The sequence below is a fragment of the Theropithecus gelada genome, chromosome 17 (assembly GCF_003255815.1).
Source record: "Theropithecus gelada isolate Dixy chromosome 17, Tgel_1.0, whole genome shotgun sequence".
Lineage (NCBI taxonomy): Eukaryota > Metazoa > Chordata > Mammalia > Primates > Cercopithecidae > Theropithecus > Theropithecus gelada.
The window spans coordinates 90,777,449-90,790,959 of NC_037685.1; the positions used below are offsets into that span (position 1 = coordinate 90,777,449).

The window sequence follows — 13,511 nt, forward strand, 5'->3', positions numbered from 1 at the left end:
GTACCTGTTATAAAATATGATTACTTCAGAAAGCTAACAATTGTGGAACCACATTTTCATAATAAATTAGTCTAAGTGAATTAGACTACTCATATACTTTCAGAAAGCCCTTTAATCCCTATTAACAGTTTGTGAATAATGAAAGTAATTAATATTAATTTTACTTGACAAATCCAACACCAATAACCTGTTGGTATACTCTAATCCATTTTCCAACAGCCTGTAAAAATTAACCAACAGATGCTTCCAATCTGGTAAAAAGAAAAAACACACAGGTCATTAGCATTATTTTGATGATACCAAATGTTCAATATGTGAATATTATGATTAAATTTCAGAGAGAAACATAAACAATGTTCTTTTATAACCTTGTTAAGTCTTAACAGAAGCTGAATTTAGTAAAATATGTCAGTCTTTTCTAAAATCCAAATCAGCATTTGTTATTCCACTCCTCGTTATTATGCTTCAACTAAGAGCTTGACTGAGTTTCATCAGGAATGTAAAAGCAACAGGAGTCAGGGAAGCACGCCTGCCTTACTCATGCTGGCATCCCCAGTGTCAAGCACGAGGCGCAACATGCAATATGCACCCAATAAATATTTGTTGAGTGGGGCAGTGGTAGCCAATAAGAAAAAGTGGAAGATATGAAAGAGGAGGTATGAGAAAAAGAAAAAAGATAATCTGGAAAAGTGTCTATATATATTTCCAGAATAATTTAAAATATGGAAAGCTGAGATGTATCCCAAAAACTTACAAGAGAGAATCAAGAAAACCAAAGTGAGTTACTTAACAGCAAAATAAAGTATAAAAGAAAATGATGTAAGTGAATCAGGAAAAAATTACTGATTTTTCACAGGAAAAGGATTAGAGAGGATTCCTATTCCTCTACAGATATGGCACAAGGTACTTTCCCACAGAAGCATTATAAATGGTCACAAAGATTAATTTAAAAAGCAGAATAGGTAAGATCTAATTGGGGGAAAAAAAAAAGTAGGAATGTAATAAAAGGCAACAGGAATTAAGAGGAAATATCCAAGCCTTTATCAAGAATATCTTGGTAGTGTAAACGTAGGTAGGGCAGGATAGTATAGCAAGAAGTCAGAATTGTTTTGCCATCAGCAGACCAAAAGAAAAGATCTCAGCTGAGATACAGTAAAGATGAAACAAGATAATATGAAGACAACCCAGCTCAGGCACTGATATGTCACGTATGTGCAATAGATATTAGCTCCTTTTCCAGCTCTCAATGTATTAGACTTGTAAATCCCAGTGGTCTAAACAGTAAAAGTCCTGAAAACCTAAAGTAGTGTCTACCGTAAGAAAAAAACCCCACTTATTTGACAACAAATAAAGGCTACAAGAGAGAAATCTTCAAGGATCTCTTTAAATGATTGGATTCGGTTCCTTTGTTCTTACTACCTATTTTGGTTTTTTTTGTTTGTTTGTTTGTTTGTTTGAATGCTTGGGAAGCACAAAGGATTCGCATCTATCATTTAAATGCCTGGGATGGAATGTCCTTCTTTATAATCAAAGAAAAAGCCTTGATTCTCAGTCCAGTTACTACTGCAATAAAAAACAGAGATACGCCATTTCTCTAAAAAACCCACTATTCTTCAGTAAGTACCATCCTTTCCCGCCTAGTTGTGATGAAAATCAGCCAGCAGCCAATGCCTCTATCTCCCACACTGGCTTGCTAAAGGGTGGAAAGACAAATGGATTTTCACCTTGGAATGAACAATATATAAGTGACCAGGTTTACTTTTGTTTTGGGGTTTTTTTTTTTTTTTTTTCTTTTTTTTGAGACAGAGTCTTACTCTGTTGCCCAGGCTGGAGTGCAGTGGCATGATCCTGGCTCGCTGCAACCTCTGCCTCCCAGGTTCAAGCAATTCTCATGCCTCAGCCTCCGGAGTAGCTGGAACTACAGGTGTGCACCACCATGCCTGGCTGTTTTTTTTGTTTGTTTGTTTTTGTTTTAATTTTTTTAGTAGAAATGGGAGTCTCATCATGTTGGCCAGGTTGGTCTCAAACTCCCGGCCTCAAGTGATTCACCCACCTCGGCCTTCCAAAGGGCTGAGATTATAGGCGGGAGCTACTGCACCCGGCCATAATTTTGAATTATGCAGCAATTACAAAATTGATTCAAACGAAGTATGTTGGAGTCAAGGGGACAGGTGAATGTAACGTTTGGACTCAATGCCTCAGCAGCCAGGTCACGAATAGAGACCACAAAGAGCAACCTGTCTACTTCACCAGTCTTGTCTAAGCTCTCTGGACCTCTTTCTCTTTCCTTCCTTTCTGATCTTTCCTATTAAATGGCAATATAAAATACCATTTCTCTGAACGGAGCAATGACTGACCTTTCCTATAAAATACTCTGAAATGTTTTGCATGTAAATACACATTTTAACTGCAATGTATTTTCCTTGATTGCCAGATGACCAGTAATGCCAAAAAGCATTCTTAGGACTCCTCAAATAATGCTTTCTAGGAATTATTCTTTAAAATGAAGTCTCAAAAAAATAGCTACCTTTACAGCTCATCTCTGCTTACCACTGACAAATGTTAGCACTGCTCGAAGTCACAACCCTGGGCTTCCCCACCTTTTGTGTTCCCCTTGGAAATGTCATCTACTGTCACAGAAAAAAAGAAAGCAGCATTTCAGTTGAGTTGAGACAGAAGGTATCATAGTCCTCTGCCAGCCTCTAAGTCAAGTAAAGATTTCAGGCCAAAGGACCAGCAGTACAAAGGCAGAGAGAGATGGAAATAAGGAGTATGCAAAAACTGATCACCTTTTCACCTTAATCTTTCTAACTACTATTAGATTCAGCAAATATATCACTTTTTTTTTTTCAACCTTGAATCTCAAGGCTAAAGTTAGATGACTTAAGAATTTTTTAAAGGTCCAATTATTTCATTTAGGGCTAACACTACAGCTAAATTAAAGACATGCTAACAAGTTTCCCTTTTGAGCCTCATTAATTAAGAAAGTAATCAGAGTAAGGAGAAAAAAAGAGAGAGTAGCTCTATGGCAGCATTACTTAAATAGTTTTTAGGAACCACCATTTGTACCTACTAGGAAAGCAAAAGGAAAACTAATCAATTCCAGATAATGAAATCTGAAATTCTGAAGTGTTTTACATGTAAATACAAATTTTAACTGCCATATATTTTCCTTGATTGCCAGAAGAGTACACTAATCTTATTCAAAGAAAATTTTGATCCTTCATAATCAAAAGGTAAAATTAAAATCTTATTCACAAGTTTACTAGGGTAAGCTTGCTGAGAAAATTCTCCCTGTGTTCAAAGACCAAAAATATACCATTTTTAATATTTTAGTCAGGATAAATGGTACTCAAAAATATCTGTTAACGGTTTTTGATTTACCAAATTCTAGAAAACTACCTTAATTTACAATTACCTTTTAGAAAGAGTTTCTAATTTACATTGAGAATTTCTTAATTTACAATTACCTTTTAGAAAGAGTTTCTAATCTTTCAGAAAGTCATTCAAAGGAATACAAATACATTTTTAAAATATCTGCCAACATTCTTTGGCTGCTGTGCTCAAGTTAAATCAGATGTATAAGGCATCTAGCATGGTGCCTGGATAACAGTCAACATTTAAGAAGTCAACTCAATCCTCTATACAAAAGTCTCTGACCTGTATCCATCCAGTACAATCTCTCCCTGCCACCTCTTCCTTTGTTCTATGAGCCCAGGGATATAGGTGGCATAAGTCTACAGTGAAAAAGTTCTTTTGGAAAATTAAAAGGTAATGATTGATCTAAGTGTTTTGCACTACAGACCTAAAATGTAAGTTTTATATAATACTTAAAAATTCTGTGTGGAGATCAGTTTTGAAATGCAAGTAGCAGGCCCACGAAACTGGATGAAATAAGTTCAATTTTCAGACTTACGTAATACCTAAACAATTTTTTAAATATCACACTACATAGGTAAAACCTATCACAAAACATTCTGGAAAATGAATGCCATTGCTTTTAATGAAAAGATCATATAATCTACTCAGATACTTCTCTTTCAAGCTAACTCTTAAGACACTATAAATTTGATATTTCTATCCCATGTGACTCATAGCAATTAATTAAATTATGTGATAGTCACTGTAATTTTTTTTGGATTATACTTTAAGTTCTGGGATACATGTGCAGAACATGCAGGTTTGTTACATAGTTATACATGTGCCATAGTGGTTTGTTGTACCCATCAACCCGTCATCTACATTGGGTATTTCTCCTAATGCTATCCCTCTCCTAGCCCCCCAAGTCACTATAATACTAAAGGTTAGTAAAATTCTAACTAAAAGAAAGCACACATTTTGTTTTTTTATTTTTCAAACTAAAGGACATTCTCATGCCAAAACTGTCTCTGAAAATGTCCTCTTTTACAAAAGTCTAATTTATCCCAATGGAATATCTTCAAAAATAATATTATATAGAAAACTTAATCAAAATTTTATATTAACCTTTTGTATTTTTAAAACAGAATTTACTTTTTAAGCACTTTATTTCATTATACCATTTATTTGCCCATTAGGAATGTAAAAATATCATGTACAGGATTCAAAAACCAATGTTTTCTAAAAATTGGTATGTAAAAAGTATCATGTTAAGATTCTAAAATTAAATTAATTAAATAATAATAATTTATAATCAATAAATTATAAGTTAATAAATAATCAAAAACTTACCTTTTTGTTGGCAACAAAATGTATTCTCAAGTTTACAAAGCAAATCCACATTTTCATACTTATTTTCATTTACTTTTATCCAGAAACAGTTTTCAGTCATTTCATGAGGTCTGATCTACAATCAGAGAGAAGACTGATTCATAAATAGGTGAGTGTTCACCTGTCCGAGGCCAAGCATTACGCATAGACTATCATAGCTACCAGCAGAAATTTATAAAGTCGTATCTGTAAGATTTTTTCCCCAAAGTGTGTTCAATGAGATACAAGTTCTGCAGGATGTTAACGTCTTATTAGGAAGAAAACGCTTCCATGATCCAATAGTTGAGGATTTGAAATATGATTTAATTAGCTTCTTCTCAATTGCATTTCTCATAGTCTCTAACAATCCTTACCTGCACTGTATACATCTTGAAGGGTAGGATACATTATACAGCATTTTCCATGTTTCTGTTACCATAAAACCATTTTTCTGCAGAAGTCTGAATTCTTAAGATCTGACTAGACATTAGCTTCTGACAACTAGTTAACACTTTCCCAACATCTATCAATAGAGAAAATTTCCTAGGAACACCATCATTTTTTTTTGAGAAACGCTTCATAAACATAGGATCCACTGCAATAATATTTAATTATTAATTTAATTACAAATCACATTCCACTGGAACAACATCAACTCTCACCATATTTATAAACCAGAAAGTCTTAGTCAATATCAAAGGGCTTTATCCTAATACTTTAAGGAAAAAAAAAAAAAAAAAAACGCTATTTTATTGTCACTTTGATTAGCGACATTTGAAATTACATATATATAAATTAAATTATGTATAAATTAAATTCCATTAGAAATTATGTATATATAAATCCAAAATTAGATTTAGATCTAGGTAAAAGTATTTTCCGCTATTAATTTGTTTTACCTTTAACCAATTCAATCTTCTCATGCTAATTTCAGGTTTAAATTCTTTCTTTGGTTTCAACCCAAATGGCAGGGTTGGTAGAGGAGGAGAATTTTGTCCTCCAAGGAATCCCAGGGGAGGTGGTGGAGGCACAGGACCACCGAATGGCATCCGCATTCCTGGAAGTGGAGGAGGTGGTGGGGGAGGGGGTGGAGGTGGCACCCCTCCACCAGAAGGCAGTGGAGGCAGAGGAGGAAGTGCTGAGTGGCCAGTTCCACCTTCTTTAGAGGGAGGCAAAGGAATATTACAATCAGCTGGTAAGGCACCAAACTGGAGAAAAAAAACAATGAGACATAACTAAGAACATGTCTAAAAAACTTGTAAATATGCACTTTACTCAAAAATAAGGTATTCATTTAAACCAAAATAATTAAACATCAGTAATTTCATATGGTTAAACCAAAATTCAAAATTCCAACAATTTTTCTTCTAATTTAAGATTGCAGGGTTTTTTTCCCTCATAAAAACATAACTGCCAGAAGTATAATTCCCTGTTTTGAGGCAGGTATGACCATCTAGGTAGAAATGTCCAGGAGGGTATGTGGGTATGTGGATCTAGAAGATTTGAAAATCAGTAGTCTCTGGAAAACAGTTGAAGTCAGGGAAGCAGAGAAGTTCACTCACAGTATGGAGAGAATATGTAGCATGACAAAGGGTCTATGCACAGAGTTCTATGGAACGCAAGCATTTAAGTGATAAGTAAAAAATAAGATTTCAAAAAAAGGACTTAAATGATATTGCCACATCATGCCTTTGCTCAGATCTTCTCAATGGTGTCCTAATGCACTTGAGAAAACAACAACAACAACAACAAATTAAAATTCTTCATAGGGTCTATATAAGTATGTCATGATCTGGTCCCTGCCATCTGGTCTTGCAGGTGACTTTCTTCTAATTCCGTGTATGTGCCAACCTCATGCTAATTTCAGGGCCCTTGGACATGCTGCTCCCTCTCTGCCTGGAACATTCTCTTCACCTGACCATCTACTAGCCTCTTCAGTCTGAGCTACCAGGTCCCTTCCTTGGGAAAGCCTTATCTGACCACTCCTTATACACTCATAGCACCTTGTACTTTTCAATAGCTCTTATCAAAAGTGTTAATTTATTTAAGGAATTATTAGCATTTATCTCTTTGACAGATTATAAGCTTGATGAGGTAAGTGACTATCTGGTATTATTTACTGCTCTTTCCCCAGCACCTAAAGCAGTGAATGGTACATGATAGCTATGGAAGAAATGTATAGCATAAATGCATGAAAGACAAGAAAAGAAAAAGCCAAGCACAGGGTCAAAAACCATGAGTGAAGAGAGCACCACCTAAAAGACTGCTTTGCAGAATCAAACGCCACAGAGAAGCAAGGTAAAATCAGGGGTGAAAAAGAACCGCCGGTGTCCACTGGTCACTTTTGTCCTCATGTTTCCATGGCATAATATGAATTTAACAGACGCATTTCGATGGATACAAAAAAGATATTCTGGGTTAATAAATAACTTTTGTAATATGATTAGCTTCTTGAAATTACAAACTTCAATTCTAACTGCCTTTCACATGGTGGGCCTTTAATAAATGTTACATAATTTTAAATTTTCATGGCACAATTATGAAAAATAGACCATGTGCAAAAGCTTGAAATCAATGACGTCTGAAATCAAAGAAAACAGTGTTATAAAAGAAGTTGAGGCCACAAATCAAAAGCATGCCTTATCAAAACCAGTAAGTATAAAGAAAAACCAGTACAGTGGTAATCTGGGTTGCTGTGTTCAAAGATGGTACCAACCTTTGAATGTATTTGATAATTAACTATCAGTGTCTTAAAGATATGGCTGAATTTCTGCTCTAGAATAGTTCACTTGATTAAGTGTGAAGACTGACTTGAAGATATGGTTTGGGAGGCCAGACACTGTGACTATCGGCTCATCACTATGTCTCTCCAGCACCTAAAGTACCTGGTTGTGAAGAGACTACAGGAGCAAAGGAATTAAATCACAGATAACAGAACATATTTTACTCATACTCTTCATAGTCAGCATAGCTTTGAACAAAAAGAAAGATCTTAAGATAAATGTCCTCATTTCATAAGAAATAAACCAGCATCCAAAGAAAGAATTTGCCAGTTGTTCCAACATGAGCATATGGTGGCCAATATTAAGTATCTAATTCTAGCTTTTCTTCTCATAGCCATAAACATGGGTCATCACTGCATACAATTTAAAACAATTTAGGAGATTCCTTGATTTAATCTCACTTTCAAAACATATACTTATTCCTATCATATAAAAGCACTGTGCAGCAATAACTTATCCAAAAATGGTGGATACATTTTTTATAAACTGGAATTTTCTGGAGAAGATTTACAAACAAATCTTCAACTGAATATAATTAAAAAGAAAAGAAAGTTCTTAAATTTACATTAGCCCAGACCAAGAAAAACTTGTCATAAATATTTCAGCCATTGTCTATAACTCAGTCTGAAGTATAGACACAATCAAATGTTTCTTTCAATATGAGAGACAAGGAGCCATATGGGAAAGATAAAAAAAAAATTCAATAAATTGTGATACTTCCCTCTTGCAGCACTAAAAAACGAAGATGAATGAGAATAATTTTCTTGTAGATAGGAGATTTTAATTTTTTTCTCAAATTGAATACTAACAGATAGCTATCTCTTAAGGTATCTCCAGACAGCCTCAGTAACAAAACTATCCACTAAGCATTTAAAAGAAAACAAAATTGCCAATAAGAGAGGATACAGTATACCTGAGACTATTTCAACATAACCATAAATTAAGATGAAAGCAAAATAGCAAAACTATACTTATTGCTCATCATCCTGTACGTAAATCTACATGAAGAAATTTAGCTATGAATATTCTACCTCCTTACTTACATCAACATACAGCATGCAGATGACGTATTTCTTGCTATCTAAATGTTTTATGTGTAGAGGGTGCATGGGAGCTATCTGCTTCATAATCCAGATTTACTCTCTTTTTTGTCATGTTTTAAATCTGTTTACTTTGGAAATTGAAAAATTATCAGAAAATGTTCTCATTCAGCTAGAGGTTATCTTTTACTGCAAGGGACCCCTAGGCTGAAGGTTTTGAAAAATAAATAGCTTGAGCAATAATTTCCTGTAGTGGGATAAAGATCAGTGATGAATAACAAATCTGAGAGTAAAATATTTTCTTACTCTTTATGCTTAATTACTTGGGAAACATGTGACATTAGGAACAAAACCCAAACAAAACATAAGAAAGCAGAATAATTAGTAAAAGCTTAGATATACATACATATAGAAAAAAAAGACCAAAAAAAGCAAAACACAAGTACATATAAATAATGCTATAAAAATATACAAGCAAAATTAAAGTTTAAACATTTTGATGCTATGAAGATATAACATAACCTTTGCTCCCTCACTGTGTTTTTAATACCCAAATTCACTCGAAGTGGAATTTTACCTGAGATTTAAAAGCTTGTAGCTCTGTTTGAAGCTCATTAATCTTTGCCTCTTTTTTCTGCAATTCAGCCTGAGTTTCTTGGTGGTCGGTAAACTCTTTTTCAAACTGAAACAAATTAAAAATAATAACAAAAACATAAAGATGAAAATGAAAAGCACTATTCTTCTTACAGAAATATGACTCGAATGATCTGCCAGTAGAACACAAATTCCTGAATTGGTTTTATGAAAGGAGTGGTAGAGTTTTGAAAAGTCACTGAGAGTCTTTCTCTAGGCCCCTCCAGGTCCCAACCAAAATCATTCATTCACAAGGGGGCAGAAAAAAGCCGCAGACAAAAGCTGTGACCTCTCTGCAGAGCAAACTGGCCACAGTTGTCTATAACCTTGGCATTTTCTTCAAAGTCTCTAAATATTATTGTGACTTTGTGTAAAATAATAGAGAGCAAAGCATTGTACAAATACCTTGCACCCCCCACTTGCAAAAACTTATTCTTGAAACTTATCTGAAGTATATCAAAATGATTTAGGGGATTCCATTTTAATATTTTTTATTACTAAACAACTCCATTCTATTCAGTTTCTAACTTTTTTCCTATAACAACATAATATTTCCAAATATCGTTGGGAAAGTAATGATAAATTAATTTTTCAAAGTCCCCAGTGAAATACCTTCTGGAAAAAAAAAAGCGAACAATAAAATTTGGTGAATCCAGTGAGTTTTCTATAAGAATTTATATATCCACTAATCACCAGTTCTCATCTTGCATTCAAATAGATTCAACTTTGTCATTATTATAACTAAAAATCTCCTTTTTGTCTCACAATCAAACACGAGCATTTGACTTTCTTTAAAAAAAAAAAATGAAAAAAAAAATCCATCAAAAAAATGCAACTATCTCACAAATGTGGCCTCTACATTTTAAATATACTCAAACCTCAATTAGGAAAATAACAACAATGTAGAACTCCACCGTTTACAAAGGGCTTTTATTTTTACTTAGTTTATAAAGGGAATCTTATTTTGTCCTTAATAACACAGAGGCAGTTGCTAGTCCTTCATAGCTAGTAAAAGATGTGAGATTAAAAAGCCAGATTTCCTGCCTTCAGAGTCTGAGTTCAAATGAAACTATGCCACCTCCCTGCAATTAACGTGTAGATAATGCTTTACAGTTTTACTTAACGGACGAATTTTTGGAGCAGTTTTTAGGTTCACGGCAAAACTGAACAGAAAATACAGATTTTCCACATACCCCCTAACCCTACACATGTATTATCTCCCCCCATACTTTATAGTTTTTAAAGCACAAAAAAGAGGCATTCTTAGATTTCATTACAAAAACTCTGTGAAATAAGAAATATTGCTTTAATTCCCATTTTACAGGGAAGGAAGGTAAATTTCAGACTACTGATCCTCTCAGTCTCAACCCTGTGTTCCTTTATTAAGATAACAAAAACTAATAGGTAAAAACTGTCCAAGTGTCCTTCACTTGACCTAAGCCACAGCAACATTACCATTCCTCACTACTACTACAGCTCCTACAAACCACTCTTACTGTTAAATAATTTAAAAGATTCTAAGCCTAAATCTAATCAAATTACTAATCTACTAAACAAGCCATGCATGAGTCTCAGAGGTCCGCCCATCTTCCCCCGTCACCCAGTGCTTCCCCCTAAGGACTTGCTAAATCAATTGCCTTCACACCGTCCTTGTATAGTTAACCCCTCTGTACTTTCATCCCTCATTTTACTCCTTATAACCCCTCTTACCAATCTCTCTTTAGCTTAAAAGTCAACTTTTTCAGAGTATTCTTAAACCATACTCACTTTTCTGACCTGTTGAACTCCATTCATGTCATTATCTGTCACAACTTAGCTATAATTCATTCTAAAAACCCTGACTTACCAAATTCCAATTCCAGAAGTCCAAATTCCCTGGACTTCTCTCAGTCTCATCTTAGGTGGTCTCTCTAGGGCCATGCTATTTCAATATCATAGCCACTGACCACAAATGATTATTTAAATGTAAACACAAATTATCAAAAATAAAGTTTAAAAATTCAGTTCCTCAGTCACACCAGCCATTTTAAAAAGTACACTATAGGTACATATGGCTGATGACTACCATGTAGAACAATATAGATTATAAAACATTTCCACCATCCCATATTAGACAGGCCAGTTCTATAGCATAAATACCTACAAATAGGCCTTCATATTCAACCTCTTTTCTGTATGTTCCATTACAACACACACTTCTGGTTCTCCTGCTACTCCTTGAGTGCTCCTACCAATTCCTGTTATGGGTTTCTACAAAATCCAACCCACTAATGTTGGCACTCTATAGGACCCTTTCCTCATCCCCCTCCTACTTGTCTCATCTTCCACACCCATGTTTAAATCACCATGCATACACTGATGGCTTACAAATCCCTATCAATATCTCAGCTTCTCATCTGAATTCCAGGCTACAAATCAGTCCATGAATATATTTCCAACCACTTAATGAAAACTTATCAAGACAGACAAAAAAACCAAACATATTTTCAAAACCAAACATGTTTCCCCCTATAAGATTTGTTTTTTGAATGTTGCTATTCTTTATAAAAGGCACCTCAAATAACATGACTCCTTTGTTCTTAAACTATCAGTGACTTCATTACAATCATTACTATCTAAGAACCCTCTAGCATCTGGCCCTAATCTACCTATTTCCCGTTACACGATAAATATTTAACAACACACCCGAGATATGCCCACTCAGAGTGGTAGGTTCTGGAGACACAGTTAAACAGAATATGATCAGTGTACTTTTTAGTAAGCACAGTGGCTGGTGGAGAAGTAAAAGCAAACTAACAACCCTAAATCCATTAAAAATACCAGCAATAAAGAGAGAGACAGAGAGAGAGAGACTGAAAGCTGGGGAATGATTCCTGGAGGAATGATGCTTGACCTCAAAGTCTGAAAAATTTACTAGCATTTCAGCGTGTGGATGAATGACAAGCAATACTTTGTAAGGGGCACAAAAAGAGATATGAGAACAAACTGAAGGGGATAAAACCAGGGATGTACACAGAAATAAAATTGCTGAAAGGAATTTTGCAGTAAGCCAAAGAGTTAATCCTTTTTTCTTAAAAATCCTGGAGAGTTATTAGGGTGTGTATAAAAAGTAAATAACATACTCAAAATTTTACTTTCAAAAACTCAACCAGCAGCAGTGTGAAAGATGGGCTGAAAAAGACATACTAGAGGCATGGAAATTGGTTTGGAGGCTATTGCAGTTATCCAAGAGAGAACTGAAGGCCTTCTGAATTAAGGTGGAGGAGACGGTAATGACAAAGAAATGAAAAAAGACTACAGAACCCAAAAATGTTAGTATCTGACTGAATGAAGGAAATGAGAGGAGTATATCTTAAGATGACTACAGGGTTTTGTTGTTTTACAGGCTGGAAAAAAAAGTGTTGTTATTTGGGGAAAATAAATAAGGTTATAAAATGCAGGAGAAAAAGATATTTTTAGGGAGAAGAAAGATAAATTTCGTTTTGGATATGCTCAGCATGAGATATGTAGAGGAAATTCAAAAGAAATTTAGATACACATCCTTTCTTGGCTATCTCGCATTGTTCTTCATAGTGATTCCTCAAGGCTCAGATTAGACATCATTTCCTTGGAGAAGGCTTCCCTGGCCACCCATGACTAGGTAAGGGACCTTTCCTCTGGGCTTACATACCACATAGGGTTTGTCTACCACACCAATTGCACACTGTAACAAAAAATCGCCAACATACATATTACTATAATACACCTCAATAACACTCACCAACCTGAAACTCATAAATATGAGAAACTTTTCCACTTTATTCATCACCTTTCCAGTGTCATACATTTATAATTAAAGTCAAATAAATATTTGTTGAACGAAGTGATGAGCCAACCCCATCAAGTCTTCCTTTATATGTTGAATGACTGTGTCAACATAGTCACTCTCCCAGCATCAGAAATCTTTGAGGTCATTTTCTCTTTTTGACAACTAAGACAAAGTTCACTGCTACACAGCAAGAAAAAAAATTGTTCTTCTTATAAGAGTAAGAATGAAAAAGCCTTACTACAATATCAATATGTGCACTATCCTATTTCATAAACCCTAGACTAAAATTCTTAATTAAAAAGAATTATTTCGGGACTTAAGATAAAAATTATAAAAACCACCACAGTCATAATTGGTAAACTCTAAGAACACTTATTAAATTAACTCACTCATACTGAAAGTAACAGTATTACTTATGAAAAAATAAATTTACACATCTTCCCCTATAAAAAGATAGCTGAAATATAAACTTTGCTTTAGAATTTTTGTAATATCTATAGTCAAATCACTGTAACCTTG

General features: G+C 34.5%; 1 protein-coding gene across 5 annotated transcripts in view; it reads right to left on the bottom strand.

Moving 5' to 3' along the window:
- DIAPH3 (diaphanous related formin 3) overlaps window positions 1-13,511 on the bottom strand; it is a 506,048-nt gene that overhangs the window by 299,719 nt on the left and 192,818 nt on the right. For all 5 annotated transcript variants that reach the window (XM_025364744.1, XM_025364743.1, XM_025364742.1 and 2 more), the window contains 3 exons: window positions 9,129-9,233; window positions 5,628-5,936; window positions 4,711-4,825 (listed from right to left, as the gene is read on the bottom strand). In XM_025364744.1, the coding sequence (XP_025220529.1) occupies window positions 4,711-4,825; window positions 5,628-5,936; window positions 9,129-9,233 (529 nt within the window). The remainder of the gene's footprint in view (window positions 1-4,710; window positions 4,826-5,627; window positions 5,937-9,128; window positions 9,234-13,511) is intronic.